General features: G+C 39.3%; 1 protein-coding gene across 1 annotated transcript in view; it reads left to right on the top strand.

The window, feature by feature from the left end:
- Positions 1 to 19,826, top strand: part of PDE5A (phosphodiesterase 5A) — a gene marked incomplete at its 5' end in the record, with an annotated part of 135,391 nt that overhangs the window by 42,889 nt on the left and 72,676 nt on the right. The window contains 2 exons of the mRNA XM_082653112.1: positions 15,596 to 15,667; positions 17,332 to 17,421. Coding sequence (XP_082509238.1) covers positions 15,596 to 15,667; positions 17,332 to 17,421 — 162 coding nt within the window. The remainder of the gene's footprint in view (positions 1 to 15,595; positions 15,668 to 17,331; positions 17,422 to 19,826) is intronic.

Below are 19,826 nucleotides of genomic sequence, written 5' to 3'. Positions count from 1 at the left end.
TATAAACACACATACATTTTTCCCCTGGATCTCTTAAGTTAAATGTTAGGAATATCTAGCTTCTATGATGTGAATATCTAACTGGCTGTGATGCAGTTAGATGGTCCAGTAGAGGCAAGAACACTGATCTGAACATTTAGTTCAACTCCCGCTGAGACGGCGTTCCTTTGATACCAACTTGAATTTGCAAGTGAGATTCAGCCTACTCAGTGTTTTGATGCATGAAACTTGCTTTCTGCCACTTTTGCTGTGTTATTTCTCCTCTGTTTGTATTAGGCCCACATTTATGAGCACACCCCTTTACCCTGTAATTATCAGGAAGCTCTACTAGCACAGCACCTGGCCAGGGTAGAGAGGCATGGACCTGTTGTAAGTGCAGGCAGTACTGGAACAAACTCAATCCTGGGTTAACAGAGTCCAAATCCAACAACACTGTCCAGGGTGTGCTTTGCAGGCCAGCATCTGGCGGAACGCAGGACACCACCCTGAAAATAAATCATAGTTATTAAATAGATCCAAGGCTCTGAAGTCATTTTTGGCAGTGTCATGTGTAGTGGTGGGCATAACAGTGATATAATTATTCTGATACAAAGTGCAGTTTGTACCATATATATTGAGGACACATTTTTTTTAATTGTTATTTTGGACTTATTCCCGAATAGGCAGAGAGATAGAGTTTGAAAGAAAGAGTTCTGACTCTGGCAAAACGTCTTGAGTGCTGGTTTAAGATCAGTGATTCCTTGAGCAACTTTCTTCACCAATCTGTGCTTAAGGTGACTTGTCTGTGAAGCTCCAACATGAGGTACAGACACACAGTGCGGGGTTTGACAGTGGTCATAGTGAGACAAGAAACGTGACAGTGTCCACCACAGAGCTCGTCACCTAGTGGAGGTTCAGAAAATGGCTGTTCCCTCCCTTTGGAGTGTTGCAAGGCCGGACAAACGGAGGAATGGAAAGTTAAATAAAAATGGTAAACACTGAGCGTACCCTGCCATGGGAAAGACAGCAGGCTCCTTTCTGCTGTGTACCCTTTGTGTCTCTGCAGTTTTTAAAGGGCATAGAAGGAGACTCTGCTCGCAATGGTTATGTGCTGCTCTGTCTCAGGCCTGAATCTCTGTATCCCAATGGACAGAAAGATCTGATTAGAAGGCAGCAGGTCCCTGTGGTTCTAAGACCTTTACACCTCATTGCTTAAAAGCTGGTGTGGCAGAGAGTTTGGTATTTGGCAAGGAAGAGGAAATTGTGTGTGTGTGTGTGTGTGTGTGTGTGTGTGTGTGCGCGCGCGCGTGTGCAAAGGGATAAGAATAAACGCTAGGACTGAGAATTATTCCCAGCTTCCCCTTGTCTGGAAGGAATGCAGTCTTAGGTTGGCACCTCTCCCACTCGACATTCCCAGGGCAGGACAGCTACTGACCCCCAGCGGTGGATTTGTCCTGGCGCCATCTGGGGAGCATCCGTCCTGTCTGATAGCACAGAGCAGATGGTCAGGACCTCAGCACGCTCCAGGACAGCTGAGAGCTCAGCACGTGGACCACCACTTTCAAATGTCATCAGCAATTACAAATTTACTTTTAAGACTTTCAAATACTTTTTGAAAAACAAGGTAAAGTTTACATACAGTGAAATATGCAGATCTTCTTGTACGGTTTGATGAGTTTGACAAATGTTTATTCATCTGTATAACACCCCAGTCAAGACAGAGAACACTTTCATCACCTCTGTCACACAACCCATGGGCATCACCTCTGTTGCACAACCCATGGGCAACACAGTTCTGATTTTTATCATCATAGACTAATTCTGGTTTTTCTTGAATAATCTGCTTATTTTTGAAACTGCATTATTACCTGTTTTCCCCTGAAACATAGGATTCTTTATGTTACGTAAGTAGTTCTTGGCTATAAAAATGTGTCTTTAAGGTTTATAATCGAAGTCAAAGAAAGCAGAACTTTTAGCAGCCATTTTGGATTTGTCTTTGTTTCCTTCTTTCTTTTTTTTTTAAAATTTATTTTATTTATTTATTTTTGGCTGAGTTGGGTCTTCATCGCTGCGCATGGGCTTTCTCTAGTTGCAGTGAGCGGGGGCTACTCTTCGTTGCGGTGTGCGGGGTCTAGGCGCGCGGACTTCAGTAGTTGTGGCACGCGGGCTCAGTAATTGTGGCTTGCGGGCTCTAGAGCGCAGGCTCAGTAGTTGTGGCACACAGGCTTAGTTGCTCCGCTACATGTGGGATCTTCCTGGACCAGGGCTCGAACCTGTGTCCCCTGCATTGGCAGGCGGCCGGGAAGCGCTGTCTTTGTTTCTTAAAGTTATAGTTTTGAAATTGTTCCATTCCCTTTGATGAAAGCATGCCTTAAAAAGATAAGCGTATGGGGCTTCCCTGGTGGCACAGTGGTTGAGAGTCTGCCTGCTGATGCAGGGGACACGGGTTCGTGCCCCGGTCCAGGAAGATCCCACATGCCGCAGAGCCGCTGGGCCCGTGAGCCATGGCCACTGAGCCTGCGCGTCCGGAGCCTATGCTCCGCAACAGGAGAGGCCACAACAGTGAGAGGCCCGCGTACCGCCAAAAAAAAAAAAAAAGATAAGCGTATGTATGGGGTCTGAAGACAGTCTTGGATGTACTGGAAAACCAGTGGTCTTCTTGATTCCTCTAGTTTAAACAATAGTGCTTACGAACCTGTATTTTATATACACTAGTGCTGGTTTCACTTTCCCCTGCGGGGGAGTAGCAGGAAAAACACAAGCTTTGGGATCAGACCTGGAGAGCATCTGGGTCTGTACGTTCTTGCACTACCTATTTAACTTTTCTGAACATCAGCTGCCCTTGTGATAAAATGGGAATAATAATATCTACCTGAAAGGGTTGTGACAAAGGTTAGATGGATTAACAGACAAAGTGCCTGTTACATAACAGGCCCCCTCTTTTCCTTTTTTTAAGTGGCAAACTTTTTGACATTATAAGTTTTTCTTTCTTTCTTTTTTATTTTTTCTTTTTGGCTGTGAATAGGTTTATTAATTAACTATTTTAGGGCCACTGGCCATCAGTCATGTATTTCTGATGCCAGTCATCTTCAGAGCACTGCTCTTTATATCTTTCAACTTCCTAGAAGCTTCCCTTCACCTTGGCTCCCTCTTCCTGGCCACCCAGGCTGTGAGAATAAACTAAAATCATCCACTTCTATGCGCGTTCCTGTCTTGTCTTCCAATCCTGGAAGATTGATAAACATACTCCTCAGAGAAATAGGTGTAGCGGTGCCTGTACATACAGAGGGATAAAATGAGTCCCAACCAAGTAAAGTCAGTCTTACCATTTAAAGAAATATCAAACCTTGATTCTCAAACTCATTAATGAAAGCCAGACAACCCCAAACAACAAAAAGGTCAAAATTGGCAAAGGTACACATAGGCAACACAGAAGAAGAAAACCAATGTAGCCAATAATAACTAAAAAGCAATAATAATTAAAAAGCTCTCTAGTAATCAGGAAAATGCAAATTAAAGCAATAATGAGATACATTTTTATACCCAACAGATAGACAGAGGTTAAAAATTTAGCCTCATAATACTAGGGGTTGGTTAGGACGTGAGGTTAGCAGGAACCCTTATACATTGCTGATAAATATAAATTTCTGTAATCCTTTGAAGATTTCATCAAAAAAGCTCTCGCACATGTGCACAAGGAGACCTATACAGAGATGTTCAATGTGGATTATTTGTAATAGCAAAAAATTGCAAACAACCCAAACATTTGGGGATCAAATGAGCAAAATTTGGCATGGAATACAATGAGACTGGGAAGGAAAAAGTCCAGTTTGTTGTTATCTTAATTGAACTTAAAAAAAAGAGGAAACATTAACAAATATTAATGCTTAGTAGTTCTATATCAATGGCTCTCAAAGTGTTTTTTCTCCCCACACCAGCAGCCTTTGGCATCACCCGAGAACTTTTAGTAAAACAAGTTCTCAGGCGCCAACCCAGATCTCTGACTCTGAAACTCTGGGGGTGGGATCCGCAAGCTGTGTTTTAACAAGCCCCATTTTACCACTATTCTAGATGACATGGATACTTACTGTACTTTTGATATTAAAAATTAAAACTAACAATCTCAAGCTTTTCTTTCCCACTCTCCCAAAGCCGTTTTAGGCTATAAGTTTCAACTCCATAAGTAAAGGCTTATTAAGAGTATGTATTTCTAAAAAAAAAAAAAAAAGAGTATGTATTTCTTACTCACACACGAAGTTTTTGTATGTGTACAGATCTCTTAATATCAAGCAAAGAGCAGAGAAAAAAATGGGCAAAAAATTTTTTTAACATCTTTATTGGAGTATAATTGCTTTACAGTGTTGTGTTAGTTTCTGGTGTATAACAAAGTGAATCAGTTATATGTATACATATATCCCCATATCCCCTCCCTCTTGTGTCTCCCTCCCACCCTCCCTATCCCACCCCTCTAGGTGGTCACAAAGCACCGAGCTGATCTCCCTGTGCTATGCAGCTGTTTCCCACTAGCTATCTATTTTACATTTCGTAGTGTGTATATGTCAGTGTTACTCTCTCACTTCGTCCCGGCTTACCCTTCCCCCCCCCCCCGTGTCCTCAAGTCCATTCTCTACGTCTGCGTCTTTATTCCTGTCCTGCCCCTACGTTCATCAGAACCATTTTTTTTTTTTTTAGATTCCATATATATGTGTTAGCATATGGTATTTGTTTTTCTCTTTCTGACTTACTTCACTCTGTATGACAGACTCTAGGTCAATCCACCTCACTACAAATAACTCAATTTTGTTACTTTTTATGGCAAAATAATATTCTGTTGTATATATGTGCCACATCTTCTTTATCCATTCATCTGTCGATGGACACTTAGGTTGCTTCCATGTCCTGGCTATTGTAAATAGTGCTTCAATGAACATTGTGGTACATGACTCTTTTTGAATTATGGGTTTCTCAGGGTATATGCCCAGTAGTGAGATTGCTGGGTTGTATGGTAGTTCTATTTTTAGTTTTTAAAGGAACTTCCATACTGTTCTCCATAGTGGCTGTATCAATTTACATTCCCACCAACAGTGCAAGAGTGTTCCAGCATTTATTCTTTGTAGATTTTTTGATGATGGCCATTCTGACCGGTATAAGGTGATACCTCAGAGTAGTTTTGATTTGCATTTCTCTAATGATTAGTGATGTTGAGCATCCTTTCATGTGTTTGTTGGCAATCTGTATATCTTCTTTAGAGAAATGTCTATTTAGGTCTTCTGCCCATTTTTGGATTGGGTTGTTTGTTTTTGTGATATTGAGGTACATGTGCTGTTTGTATATTTTGGAGATTAATCCTTTGTCAGTTGCTTCGTTTGCAAATATTTTCTCCCATTCTGAGGGTTGTCTTTTTGTCTTGTTTATGGTTTCCTTTGCTGTGCAAAAGCTTTTAAGTTTCATTAGGTCCCATTTGTTTATTTTTGTTTTTATTTCCATTTCTCTCAGAGGTGGGTCAAAAAGGATCTTGCTGTGATTTATGTCATAGAGTGTCCTGCCTATGTTTTCCTCTAAGAGTTTTATAGTGTCTGGCCTTATATTTAGATCTTTAATCCATTTTGAGTTTATTTTTCTGTATGGTGTTAGGAAGTGTTCTAATTTCATTCTTTCACATGTAGCTGTCCAGTTTTCCCAGCACCACTTATTGAAGAGGCTGTCTTTTCTCCATTGCATATTCTTGCCTCCTTTATCAAAGATAAAGGTGACCATATGTGCGTGGGTTTCTCTCTGGGCTTTGTATCCTGTTCCATCAATCGATATTCCTGGTTTTGTGCCAGTATCATACTGTCTTGATTACTGTAGCTTAGTGGTATAGTCTGAAGTCAGGGAGCCTGATTCCTCCAGCTCCATTTTTCTTTCTCAAGATTGCTTTGGCTATTCGGGGTCTTCTGTGTTTCCATAGAAATTGTGAAATTTTTTGTCCTACTTCTGTGAAAAGTGCCATTGGTAATTTGATAGGGATTGCACTGAAACCGTAGATTGCTTTGGGTGGTATAGTCATTTTCACAATGTTGATTCTTCTAATCCAAGAACATGGTACATCTCTCCATCTGTTTGTATCATCTTTAATTTCTTTCATCAGTGTCTTATAGTTTTCTGCATACAGGCATACAAGTTTTTTGTCTCCTTAGGTAGGTTTACTCCTAGGTATTTTATTCTTTTTGCTGCAGTGGTAAATGGGAGTGTTTCCCTAATTTCTCTTTCAGATTTTTCATCATTAGTGTATAGGAATGCAAGAGATTTCTGTACATTAATTTTGTATCCTGCTACTCTACCAAATTTATTCAGTAGCTCTAGTAGTTTTCTGGTAGCATCTTTAGGATTCTCTATGTTTAGTATCATGTCATCTGCAAACAGTGACAGCTTTACTTCTTCTTTTCCGACTTGGATTCCTTTTATTTCTTTTTCTTCTCTGATTGCTGTGGCTAAAACTTCCAAAACTATGTTGAATAATAGTGGTGAGAGTGGGCAACCTTGTCTTGTTCCTGATCTTAGAGGAAATGGTTTCAGTTTTTCACGCTTGAGAACGATGTTGGCTGTGGGCTTGTCATATATGGCCTTTATTATGTTGAGGTAAGTTCCCTCTATGCCTACTTTCTGCAGCATTTTTATCATAAATCGGTGTTGAATTTTGTCGAAATGTTTTTCTGCATCTATTGAGATTATCATATGGTTTTTCTCCTTCAATTTGTTAATATGGAGTATCACGTTGATTGATTTGCATATATTGAAGAATCCTTGCATTCCTGGGAAAAACCCCACTTGATCATGGTGTATGATCCTTTTAATGTGCTGTTGGATTCTGTTTGCTAGTATTTTGTTGAGGATTTTTGCATCTATGTTCATCAGTGATACTGGCCTGTAGTTTTCTTTCTTTGTGACATCTTTGTCTGGTTTTGGTATCAGGGTGATGGTGGCCTCGTAGAATGAGTTAGGGAGTGTTCCTCCCCCCGTTATATTTGGAAGAGTTTGAGAAGGATAGGTGTTAGCTCTTCTCTAAATGTTTGATAGAATTTGCCTGTGAAGCCATCTGGTCCTGGGCTTTTGTTTGTTGCAAATTTATAAATCACAGTCTCAATTTCAGTGCTTGTGATTTGTCTGTTTATATTTTCTATTTCTTCCTGGTTCAGTCCCAGAAGGTTGTAATTTTTTAAGAATTTTTCCATTTCTTCCAGCTTGTCCATTTTATTGGTATATAGTTGCTTGTAGTAATCTCTCATGATCCTTTGTATTTCTGCAGTGTCCGTTGTTACTTCTCCTTTTTCATTTCTAATTCTATTGATTTGAGTCTTCTCCCTTTTTTTCTTGATGAGTCTGGCTAATGGTTTATCAATTTTGTTTTTCGTCTCAAAGAACCAGCTTTTAGTTTTATTGATCTTTGCTATCATTTCCTTTATTTCTGATCTGATCTTTATGATTTCTTTCCTTCTGCTAACTTTGCGGTTTTTTGGTTCTTCTGTCTCCAGTTGCTTTAGGTGTAAGGTTAGGTTGTTTATTTGAGATGTTTCTTGTTTCTTGAGGTAAGATTGTATTGCTATAAAGTTCTCTCTTAGAACTGCTTTTGCTGCATCCCATAGGTTTTGCGTCATCGTGTTTTCATTGTCATTTTTTTCTAGGTACTTTTTGATTTCCTCTTTGATTTCTTCAGTGATCTCTTGGTTATTTAGTAGTGTATTATTTAACCTCCATGTGTTTGTATTTTTCACAGCTTTTTTCCTGTAATTGATATCTGGTCTCATAGCGTTGTGGTCAGAAAAGGTACTTGATATGATTTCAATTTTCTTAAATTTACCAAGGCTTGATTTGTGACCCAAGATATGCTCTATCCTGGAGAATGTTCCATCAGCACTTGATAAGAAAGTGTATTCTGTTGTTTGTGGATGGAATGTCCTATAAATATCAATTAAGTCCACGTTGTTTAATGTGTCATTTAAAGCTTGTGTTTCCTTATTTATTTTCATTTTGGATGATCTGTCCATTGGTGAAAGTGGGCTGTTAAAGTCACCTACTATGATTGTGTTACTGTCGAATTTCCCTTTTATGGCTGTTAGCATTTGCCTTATGTATTGAGGTGATCCTATGCTGGGTGCATAAATATTTACAATAGTTATTTCTTCTTCTTGGATTGATCCCTTGATCATTATGTAGTGTCCTTCTTTGTCTCTTGTCTCTTTGTCTCTTTGTCTTTATTTTAAAGTCTGTTTTGTCTCATATGAGTATTGCTACTCCAGCTTTCTTTTGATTTCCATTTGCATGGAATATCTTTTTCTATCCCTTCACTTTTAGTCTGTATGTGTCCCTGGTCTGAAGTGGGTCTCTTGTAGACAGCATATATACAGGTCTTGTTTTTGTATCCATTCAGCCAGTCTGTGTCTTTTGGTTGGAGCATTTAATCCATTTACATTTAAGGTAGGTGTTGATACGTATGTTCCTTTTACCATTTTCTTAATTGTTTTGTGTTTGTTATGGTAGGTCTTTTCCTTCTCTTGTGTTTCCTGCCTAGAGAAGTTCCTTTAGCATTTGCTGTAAAGCTGATTTGGTGATGCTGAATTCTCTTAACTTTTGCTTGTCTGTAAAGGTTTTAATTTCTCTGTCGAATCTGAATGAGATTCTTGCTGGGTAGAGTAATCTTGGTTGTAGATTTTTCCCTTTCATCACTTTAAATATGTCCTGCCACTCCCTTCTGGCTTGCAGAGTTTCTGCTGAAATATCAGCCGTTAACCTTATGGGGATTCCCTTGTATATTATTTGTTGTTTTTCCCTTGCTGCTCTTAATGTTTTTTCTTTCTTTGTATTTAATTTTTGATAGTTTGATTAATATGTGTCTCAGCGTGTTTCTCCTTGGATTTATCCTGTATGGGACTCTCTGCGCTTCCTGGACTTGATTGACTCTTTCCTTTCCCATGTCAGAGTGACTATAATCTCTTCAAATATTTTCACAGTCCCTTTTTTTTTTCCTTCTTCTTCTGGAACCCCTATAATTCGAATGTTCCTGCATTTGATGTTGTCGCAGAGGTCTCTGAGACTGTCCTCAATTCTTTTCATTCTTTTTTCTTTATTCTGCTCCCTGGCAGTTATTTCCACCATTTTATCTCCCAGCTCACTTATCCGTTCTTCTGCCTCAGTTATTCCGCTATTGATTCCTTCTAGAGTATTTTTAAGTTCATTTATTGTGTATGCATCACTGTTTGTTTACTCTTTAGTTCTTCAAGATCCTTGTTAAATGTTTCTTGTATTTTGTTCATTCTGTTTCTGAGATTTTGGATCATCTTTACTATCATTACTCTGAATTCTTTTTCAGGTAGGTTGCCTATTTCATCTTCATTTGTTTGGTCATGTAGGTTTTTACCTTGCTCCTTCGTCTGTAACATATACTTTTTTGTCGTTTCATTTTTTTTCTTTTCTCTTTGATGGTGGGGTTGTATTCCTGCCTTACTGGTTGTTTGGCCTTAGGTGTCCAGCGCTGGAGTTTGCAGGCAGTTAGATAGAACTGGGTCTAGGTGCTGAGATTAGGACCTCTGGGAGGCCTCGGTCTGATTAATATTCCCTGGGGTCTGAGGTTCTCTGTCAGTCCAGCGGTTTTGACTCGTAGCTCCCAGCACAGGAGCTGGAACCAAGATCCCGCAAACCGGTTGCTGGGGGTTCCTCCCATCCCCTTAGGTGTCCGTGGTCCCCCACTGGTGCCTGGTAGGTGCTCTAGTTGTGCGGAGACACGCATTCTACATCCTGCTAGTCCGCCAACTTGACTCCGCCTTTTGTAACAACTTTAAATGGAGTATAATCTAATGCATACAGATCAGGAAGCTGTCTTAGAGAACAGCATTCTCTGGCCCATTTCAGTTCCTCCTAGATCAACAAGGAGGGTGACCGCTCTGGCCCAGACCAAAGAAATCTACCACCTCGCTGAAGGTGGGGGCTCAGGTCCGGGCGACCGTGAGAGGAGGGGCCAGACCTGTCCAAGGCAGCCCCTCTGAAAGCGTGAGCCAAACCTGTCCTTTAATGCGCTCCATACATCCCAGAGCCCTCCCTTAATGCAGGCCTCACCAAGCACGCCGAAATGGGCAATTTTTATTAACTATTATTCAGATGTGAATTGTCCAGTAAGTACATCACCTAAATAAAACTTTGATATCTGACACTTCTCCCATTATCATCAAGAACAAATATCTGGGAAGCATTGAGTACATTCAGAGTCTGATGCTTCCTTAAGACATAAGATATAAATCATGTCCTTAGGAAACAATTGAGTTGGATGTGAACAGAGAAAATGAGGTTAAAAATGAGAATACCTCATTGTCAGATTATAGCACCCTCAGCTGCAACACAGAATTTCAGGGGGCTTTGAAGGGAAGCTTTCTGGAGACAGCCTCAGCCGAGAAACTAGAAGGTAACATTTCAAGGAATGACGTGAGCAAAGGTCTTTGTAGCATTCTACTTCAGAGGCCCATGTAAGTGATTTTAGTTCAAGTTCAGCCTATGGAAGGAGAGTCTTCAGTTTTTGTCCTATAGATGGACGCATGGAAGTATTAAAAGCTTTGAGCAATGAGATGACTTGTATGTGCAAAGTAGTGTTCCAGGAAGGGAAATTTGGACTTATGTGTCATAGACGGACTGAGGCAAGAAAACAATTAGCCATGAGATGCCAGGGCTTTCAAAGAAAGTGAGGATTTAGATGGTGAAACACAAGATATAATGTGGGGTCAGGAAGAGTGAACGAGGAATGGGAGCATGTACGAGTAATTCTAACGGAACATATTAGGTTCTTATTGCTGCTGCCAAAAACTACTGGAAATTTAGTGGCTTAAAACAACACAAATGTATTATCTTATAGTTTTGGAGGTCAGAGTCCAAAACAGTTGTCACTGGGCTGACACAAAGGGTCGGCAGGGCTGTCCTTCTATGTGGAATCTCTAGAGAAGAATCTATTCTCTTGCCTTTTCCTGCTTCCACGGGCTGCCCACATCACTTAGCTTGTGGCCTCTTTCTATCTTCATAACCTGCAGCCACGGGACTTCCCTGGCGGCCCAGTGGTTAAGACTCCACGCTTCGAATGCAGGGGGTGTAGGTTCAGTTCGATCCCTGGTTGGGGAACTATGATCCCACATGCCTCAAGGTCAAAAAAACAAAAAAACATAAAACAGAAGCAATATTGTAACAAATTCAATAAAGACTCTAAAAATGGTCAACATTAAAATAACAAAAAAGATCTTATTAAAAAAAAACAAAAAACGCTGCAGCTGCATCTTAAAATCTGTCTGACTCTCCTGCCTCCCACTTTCCATCATAAGGATTCTTGTGATTGCATTGGGCCCACTCAGATGATTCAGGATAATCTCCCTGTCTCCACATCCTTAACTTAATCACATCTGCAAAGTCCCTTTTGTCATTAAGGCAGCATAGTCATAGGTTCCAGGGATTGGGATGAGGACGTCTTTGGAGGCCATTCTTTTGCCTATACCACAAGGAATATGACCATAATTTGCTGATTGCCTAGGATTTGGAAGAGAGGTGGAAAAGCCTGGATTGGTCATGTCAACCCTCTCAGTTTCATTTTACCTGTAAAACGGGTGGGCAAGAGGATGGGGGTGGGATTCCCTTCCAAGCCTAACACTCTGACTAGAATGTCAGCTCCATGAGTACAGGGATTTGTGTCTGTCTTGTTCACTACTGAGTCATCTTCATTGTCTAGAAAGTGACTGGTATATTAAAGGTGCGTATTAATTATTTGTTGAGTAAAATATTTGTTGCTAAATGAATGACCGAGTCAAGAGAAAGTTTGAAAAGAGCACTGGGAAGAATTCTCCACTGGTTCCTGTCTACATTAAGTTCTTGTTTTCCTGGTGAAGTAAGGTTTTCAGCTTAGGTTACAGATGGTCTAGAATCCTGTCATTATAATAGAGACATTCTGCAGGTGGGACAGAGGGATAGCTAAGATTTGTAGAGTTTGTTCCTTTTCTCCCTGGCTTTTAGCCTCCATGCTGAGCATCCCCTGGAACTAGGAACAGGGAAATGTATAGTAGGGATTGATGTATGGCCTCAGTAAGGGTCGGGGCAGCTGCTGATTGAAGAAGAAATTGCTCGCTGTGGCAGTGATCACTTGTCCCTGAAGCGACCAGCTGTCACATTCCTCACTGATCACCCAGCGAGAGTCAAGTCTTGCCCTTTGCATTCCTAAAAGAACACTTGACCCTGTGAGGACATAATATTCATTTATGCTCTGAAAAGTGCCAGTGAAATAGAAAACAGAGAAGCTTCTTTGTGCTTTAAAAAAAAAAAATAGCATAAAGTATTGGTGTTTGAGAGTACTGCAGGTAGATAGCAGGTAGGCAGAAGTGATTGGGCTTCTGATATGGAAGCTAAAATTTTTAGGGGCTTTGCCTCTCAGATATGAGGTCTGACAAATTCTTGCCATAAAAGCTGTCTTTGAAAACTGACATTTAAAAACCTTGTCTTGAAGAAAATTAATTTGTTTAAAGGAGCAATAGATGGTAGAAGGAGGAAAGACTTTTTCTCAACACAAGGAGGCCGGGGGTGCAGGTTTTGCTAGGCTCCTTGAAATTTGGAGAATCAAAGTCTTTTTGTCTTTTACTGTCTTATGTTACCATGGACAAACACTATACTTCTTCTCTGATTTTTATCTGTTGTTTTTATCAGTGGTATTTTTAAAATGTCATCCAGCTAAGTATTGAGGCACATGTGAGTACCATATTTATTTTCCTGATCTAATAGTCCCTTGAAAGAACTTGCCTGTTTTTTTAAAAAATAATTAATTATATTTAAATAGTCATCCCTTAAACAAATTAACCTCTAATGTCTAAATCTATAAAATTACTAGCGAGAGAAATAATTGGTCACCGAAAAGGGTGAAAAATTCTTCACTGGAAGTCTTCATTCCATGAAGTTGCCTAATGATTAATATCTTGCTCTAATGTTAGGGGGACAAAATTAAATATAGTAAAGAGCTGGTGTTCAGGGGGTACAAAGTAGGGTTTAAAGCCTGTGAACAAGACTTCTGATCAGTTTGCCAGACTGAACAGTTGCAGAACACCACCCACCTCCCCATTCTGCCAACAAGTAGAGAATAAAGTTTCACCAAAAGCGATTTTAAAAATTACAGATAAGCTCAAGAAAGGGAAATCCCCAGATATCAGAAACAAAGAGGGGAACCCAAGGTAAGCAGCGTGAATGACCAGAGTCCAGATGGGCTTCGGAGATGTGAGATTCAGGATGGTAGGGTGAATGCCTGCGGGTAACATCTGCAGGCAGGGGTGATGCGTCCCCTCCACAGGCACGGGTGAGGGCAGGGAGGGGAAACTAAACTCCCAGGGGAAGCCTAGGTCTGTAAAGTTTCCATCCGTGGAACCAGGCCTGGAAAACTTTTCAGCAACGAGGAAAGCTTGCCTCTGCCTGCAGCTGCGAGACAAAGAAGAGACACCGGTGAGCCATGAGAGCAGGGCTTGTGCCCCATAGGGTATGGAGTTCAAGTTCATGCCACCAGTGCAGTGCCAGACAAGCAGCAAGTTGCTATGCCTGACACTTCGTGACTCAGGGGACTAAGGCTCCCATGGAAAACAGTCCCTGCTATGGGTGAACTTACCCTCAAAACTCAGTATGTTCTAAGAGATGAAGGACAGCTGGCACTAGTATTTAAAGGAAAAAAAGAAAGAGGAAGAGGGGAAGGAGGAGGAAGAGGCGGGGCTGAGAAAAGAATCAAATAGAAATTCTCGAAATGGAGAACGGTTATTGAACTACGTGAGCAGTGTTGTATTGGTTGAAAATCGTCTTGCTTGTAGTACATTGACTCACACGGCTCCAGGTACAAACAGCACATCAATACATGCTTCTTTTAATACTGTATAATTATCTGAGAAGGTTTGCATAACAGTCTCTTTATCTGTTTTAATCTCTTCTTCCTTAAAATGAAGATTTAAAAATTTAACTTTTATCAAACCGTGTATTAAAGACAAATAAAAACTCAAATGTCATCATTTCTGAGAAACCTTCTCTTTTATGCATATTTGGTCTCCCTTCTGTGCTCTTAACAATCTGTGGGCGCCTGTATCATCAAAGTGATCATATGTGTGCTGTAAATATATGTCTATGTATCACCCATTCTTGATTCTTGAGCTCCTTCCGGGTAGTCTTTCTCCCAGTTTTTATCACTCCTTGGTGCACGGTGGTCACCACAATATTTGTTGAGTAAATGAATGAATGCTTAAAATGAAATCACCAAGTTATACTGGTAGCACTATGTATTAGACCCCAGTGACCCTCAAGAGGCTCCCATCAGTTATATTCAAGTGAATGTGCCTGGCTGCAGTCCAGACGTTTTGACCTCAGACAAAAGCTTTTGTAGGCATTTTGTCATTGAGATTGGAGCATCGAGAAATCTGTTAACCAAGAGCTAAAGAGTGTAAACTAGGTACAGGATAATTGGATGATTCTGCTTTTTAAAATCAACATCTCTTTACTCTGTCGTAGGGTGGGGAGGAAACGTGTTGAGAACAGAAAACTACATCAGACAAGAATGTATTTCTCTGTCCTTGCTCTGCTATCTTGGAAGGGCATTTTTTATATCCATTTCTTAAAGCTATGGGCTAGAGTGAGCTGAGAAAAAACGATGGACCATTCACACAAAACTCAGGACTTTAAAGTTTAACCATTTAGAGGATAATAGCTTTTTACACTGATATTATATTGTAGAAGGAGGAAACAAGTAGAATTTATAAGTAGTAAAGAGGAAGCAAAAGTAAGTTGAAGGTCTTTAAAAGACTAATAAAGTAATAACACAAACTTCAAGTTGGAACTAAATGGGTAAGTAAAATATACTTTTAAGTAGGAAGATGAGAAGTTTCTTCAAAGTCTTGCTAAATGTGTTTTGGAAACTTAAGACATATTCCCAGAGTTTAGCTCAGTCTTCTTAAGATGTAGTTTATCTTTCAAACACCTTCTGATTTGAAATAAGGCTCAGTCTGTTTTTCAATAAAACTTCTTTCCACCAAAGTAAGTCTATTGAAGGTAAGATACTTTTCAAGTTCAGAAATTTCAAAAGAAGTTGGACAACATCCCTACATTAAGAATTATTTTTACCCTAATTGTTCCTCCTGCATTTTCAATTCTGTGACTGGCCATTGGTCCTATTTCACTTTTAGTAAAAGATCATTTAGCCCATTTGAAATATTATATTTAAAACCAATATAAAATGTTCATTTAATCATATATTCTGTTTGAAATGTGATATAAATTTAATGTTTATTTTTTATTCAAAAGCCGTGAAAAATAGTCACATAAAAAGTGATTGCCAATAATTTCTTTCACAGGGCAGCATGAAATCCCAGAATGAAATATAGTTTGGGACCCAAGAAGTTAGAAACATTTGAACTCTTATTAGGAAAAAAGAATGTACAAAATGATACAGGACTAGTTCAGATGCTGTGGGGTTGGTTTTGATTTTGTAGCTTATCGTTATTGTAAAGCACATGTAGAAATTATTCTGTAAACACGCTTTGGTGAATTTATACCAATAATTTCAGTCAGCGAAATTACCAATGTTCTCTTCTTATACCAGGTTGTTGGTGTAGCCCAGGCCATCAACAAGAAATCGGGAAATGGTGGGACATTCACCGAAAAAGATGAAAAGGTACCAAAACTTGGGTCTGGTATGATCTCAATTTAGGAAGATGCTTTCTCTTTAGAGTTGTATAGACCTCTGGAATTAGTGATTGCTGAAATTGTTGATCACCAAAACATTATGGTTTAAAATGATCCGAAATGTTCAAAAGTGTCTCTTGCCTCTGACTAAATCAGTGCTGACCTGAGTTGTGGAGTAGTTGTGGTCTTCAGTCAACAGAACCCCATCCCCACTGCCTCCTCACCATGCCACCAGGCCTCCCCCAGGGCTGTGTGCATGTTGCGGCCATCCGGAGGGTGATACGGTGTTCTAACTCTCTCATTTACCTTTCATCACTGCTATAAAGAAATTCAACCTCACGTAAAATCCCTAAAGCACTGCTCCAAGTTCAGTTGCTCCAGGTCAGCTTAAAATTAGCATTGCCTCCTGGTGAAGCAAATGCAGAATGTTTTATAAGCTTTGTATGCAGACGGTGGGGTGCCAAGGTGTGAATTCAGGCTAAATGATGTGAATTTAGCTTCAGAAAGAGTGCAGTCAGCATTATTTTATTACCCTTCTCGTCCAACTCTGAAGGAACACATTCCTCACACCACATCGACATGCTTTCCTTTTAAGGACAGACGTCCTTAAACCTGTTTATAACTTCGTTCTGTCAGTAGGTCTTGTTATTTCTCTCCTTGAATATGCAATTATATGTATATCATGGAGCCCACTGTGTTCTTCCTATTCAAGCCCACTGCTATTTCTGTCACACCCCTGAAAATTAGTAGGAGCTTTTGGAAGACATTCCAACAAGACAGAGTTATTTTTGTCTCATGTTGTAGGCTGTGTTGGCACTAGTGTTGGTCCCTGTGTCTTAATTGCTTCAGAACATAGCAAGTACCTTTCTAAATTAGTGTAATAGACATCTAGTCTCCTATTCCGTTAATGACACCTGAGGATATTTGGCGGGGAACGTGGTTCTAGATTGGCTATTTATTCCACTATTTGTTTATAGTCCATTAATGTAAACCCCTCTTGAAAGATTTGAATTCTTAGGCTGTATCATCTCTTGGCAAAATAAATTCATGATTGTGAATAAAGTATGCCATGTAAGGATTTCCTTTCATCAATAATTAGTATAATTGTGAGCACATCACCTTCGTATAGTATAATGAGGGTGATAGATCAACTTTAAAATGATATATTTAAACTAATACTAAATTTGCAATTTAGTATGGGACTAATATTGGCTATATTATTGCCAATATTCTCCTAACAAGATTGTGAGCTTTCAGTTTGCCCCAGTAATAAGTTACAGGCTATTTTTATGGTCTTAGCTGAAACCCAAGTCTTAATATCATTTAGAGACTACACCAAATTTTGCATAGAGTGAATTTCAGTTTCACATGGTGTACAGAGATCTGTGTCTCCTCTCTTTCTCTTTGCTAATTTCCAACTACTGTATGACTTTAGGAGACTGTGTTAACAGTTGTCATCTACTGGTTGTACCATTTAGCTAACAGTTGCTTTGCACCAGTTCCTAATTTTATGCAGAATAAACATCTACGCTGCTGGTTTCCAAATAGTTATTTGAACTGTAAATATTTTTGAATGTTGTTTGTGTTTCAAGCAATATAACAAGACAGGTTATTGACAGTTCTTATTTGGCTGTTGTCTTGCCTGTTTTCTAGGACTTTGCTGCTTACTTGGCATTTTGTGGAATTGTTCTTCATAATGCTCAACTCTATGAGACTTCACTGCTGGAGAACAAGAGAAATCAGGCAAGTCTAATTACTAAAGAGAGAGTGTAGAAATTCTTTTTTAAAAAATGGTTAAATTGTTATCCAAGTTTTATATATATATATATATAATATGTATATTATATATATATATATATTTATATATATCATTAGAAATCCAAACCGTGCAGATTCAATTTCTAAATATTTTAACTGTTTCTTCTAATAGTTATTTTTTCCATTTCGTATTTTCCATGAGCTGTGGCTTTATCACTGTTAACAGATGAAGATTTATTTAACTTACACCACCCTTTACTTTGCCATTATGGTACCAGTATTTTTATGTCACTGTTTAAAGTTATTGGATGAGTTGTGCGTGTAATATTAAGAGTTTTAGTTCTTATTCTATCAGAGACATCATCTTTTTTTTTTTTTCAGAATATGCTTCTGTATTTTATTATTCATGTTAAAAGATACAAAATGTGAACATTATTGTAGAGAACTTCTAGAAGCATGGGAATAAGCTCAGGAAACACTGTAGAACACTGTTAGACATCATCTCTTATTTCATGCTTTATAAAATGATGATCTTAGCATCCCTCATCTCTCCTTCCTAATTACTACTCCTTACCTCTGCTTTTCCTATCTGGACTTTTTCATTTATATTGCCCACATTGGTAACATATTTACAGATGGTCCTCGACTTACACTGGTTAAACTTACAATTTTCCGACTTTACGATGGTGTGAAAGCTATACACATTCAGTAGAAACCATACTTCGAATTTTTAATATTGACCTTTTCCTGGGATAGTGATATATATCATGGCACTCTCTCATGATGCTGGGCAGTGGCAGTAGCCACAGCTCCCAGCAGCCACGCCATCACAAGGGTAAACAACCAATACACTTAAAACCATTCTGTCCCCACACAACCATTCTGGTTTTCACTTTCAGTACAGTATTCAATAAATTACATGTGATATTCAACACTTTATTATAAACTAGGCTTTGTGTTAGATGATTTTGCCCAACTGTAGGCTAATATAAGTGTTCTGAGTATGTTTAAGGTAGGCTGGGCTAAGCTGTGATGTTCGGTAGGTTGGGTGTATTAAACAGATTTTCAAATTTAAATATTTTCAACTTAACAATGGATTTATCAAGATGTAACCCCGTCATAAATCGAGGAAGATCTGGTATTGTGCTACAACCATGTTTGACTTTTCTAAAGCTTTGTCTAGGCTAATTCTAAAGTTGCAGTTTAAAATAAAGTGTTTATAAGTACCGTGATGTAAATGTTGTTCTTACTAATTATGTAAATGTTGTTGTTCATATTACCTTTGTTATATAACTTAGTTTTTCTTGTTGTTTCTGAAATCTCTTCTTTTTTCCTTGAACTGTTTGCTCTAGTGTAGCCTCATGTTGTTGGTCCCCCTCCCCCTGCAAACTCTCCATTATTTAGGCATTCTCTTGAGTTCTTTTTCATGGAGAATCCTCCAATTGAGGTTCTCTCTCTTTCTTCTTTCAAGCAAAACTATTTTTCCCCATGCCTGCTGCAGAGGGGTCATCATAGAACTTTCCTTCAATGCTTTCTTAGAAAGACTCCACTGGTTATCCACTGGATCCCAGAACTTTTTTTTTCTCAGTTTACTCCCTTGTTCTAGTGTAGCACATTCTCAGTTAACTACTTGAGAACCTGTACTGGAGAGGTAAGCTCTCTGAGTCCTTGCATGTATGAAAATATCTATTGTACCATCCTACCAGTTTGGCTGGGTATAAAATTCTGCATTGAAAAATTAGTTTCTCAGAATTTAAAGGTAGTACTGTCTTCTATTAGCATTCATATTGTTCTGATTCTTGGTGCTTTTTTTTTTTTCTATAAGCTTTTTGAATTATTTATTTATTTTTGCTTTTGTAACTGAATTTCACCATACAATTCTTTTTTTCATTCATCATGCTGGTACCTGGTCATTCCTTTCAGTCTGGAGACTTAAGCCCTTGGGTTTTATGTAATTCTTTTTCATTATCTCTTTTTTTTTTTGCGGTATGCAGTCCTGTCACTGTTGTGGCCTCTCCCGTTGCGGAGTGCAGGCCCATGGCTCACGGGCCCAGCCGCTCCGCGGCATGTGGGATCTTCCCGGACCGGGGCACGAACCCGGGTCCCCTGCATCAGCAGGCGGACTCTCAACCACTGCGCCACCAGGGAAGCCCTTCATTACCTCTTTGATCATTCATCTCCCCCACCCTTTAATTTCTCTGTTTAGAACTTATGTTAGATTGTGGACCTTCCGTGGACTTCAACTTCAGCATGTTCCTGACGTCTCCCTGCTCCATTTTTGCCACCCATTAATCCAGTCCTCATTTTTACAAACATACTTGTGATTCTTGTCACTTCTGTCCTGCAATCCATCACAGTCCAAACTGCTTGAAAAGAAGATAGGACTTTTG

This window comes from Grampus griseus (genome assembly GCF_964374135.1).
Source record: "Grampus griseus genome assembly, chromosome: 4".
NCBI classification, from domain to species: Eukaryota; Metazoa; Chordata; class Mammalia; order Artiodactyla; family Delphinidae; genus Grampus; species Grampus griseus.
This window is presented reverse-complemented; position numbering and strand designations above follow the sequence as displayed.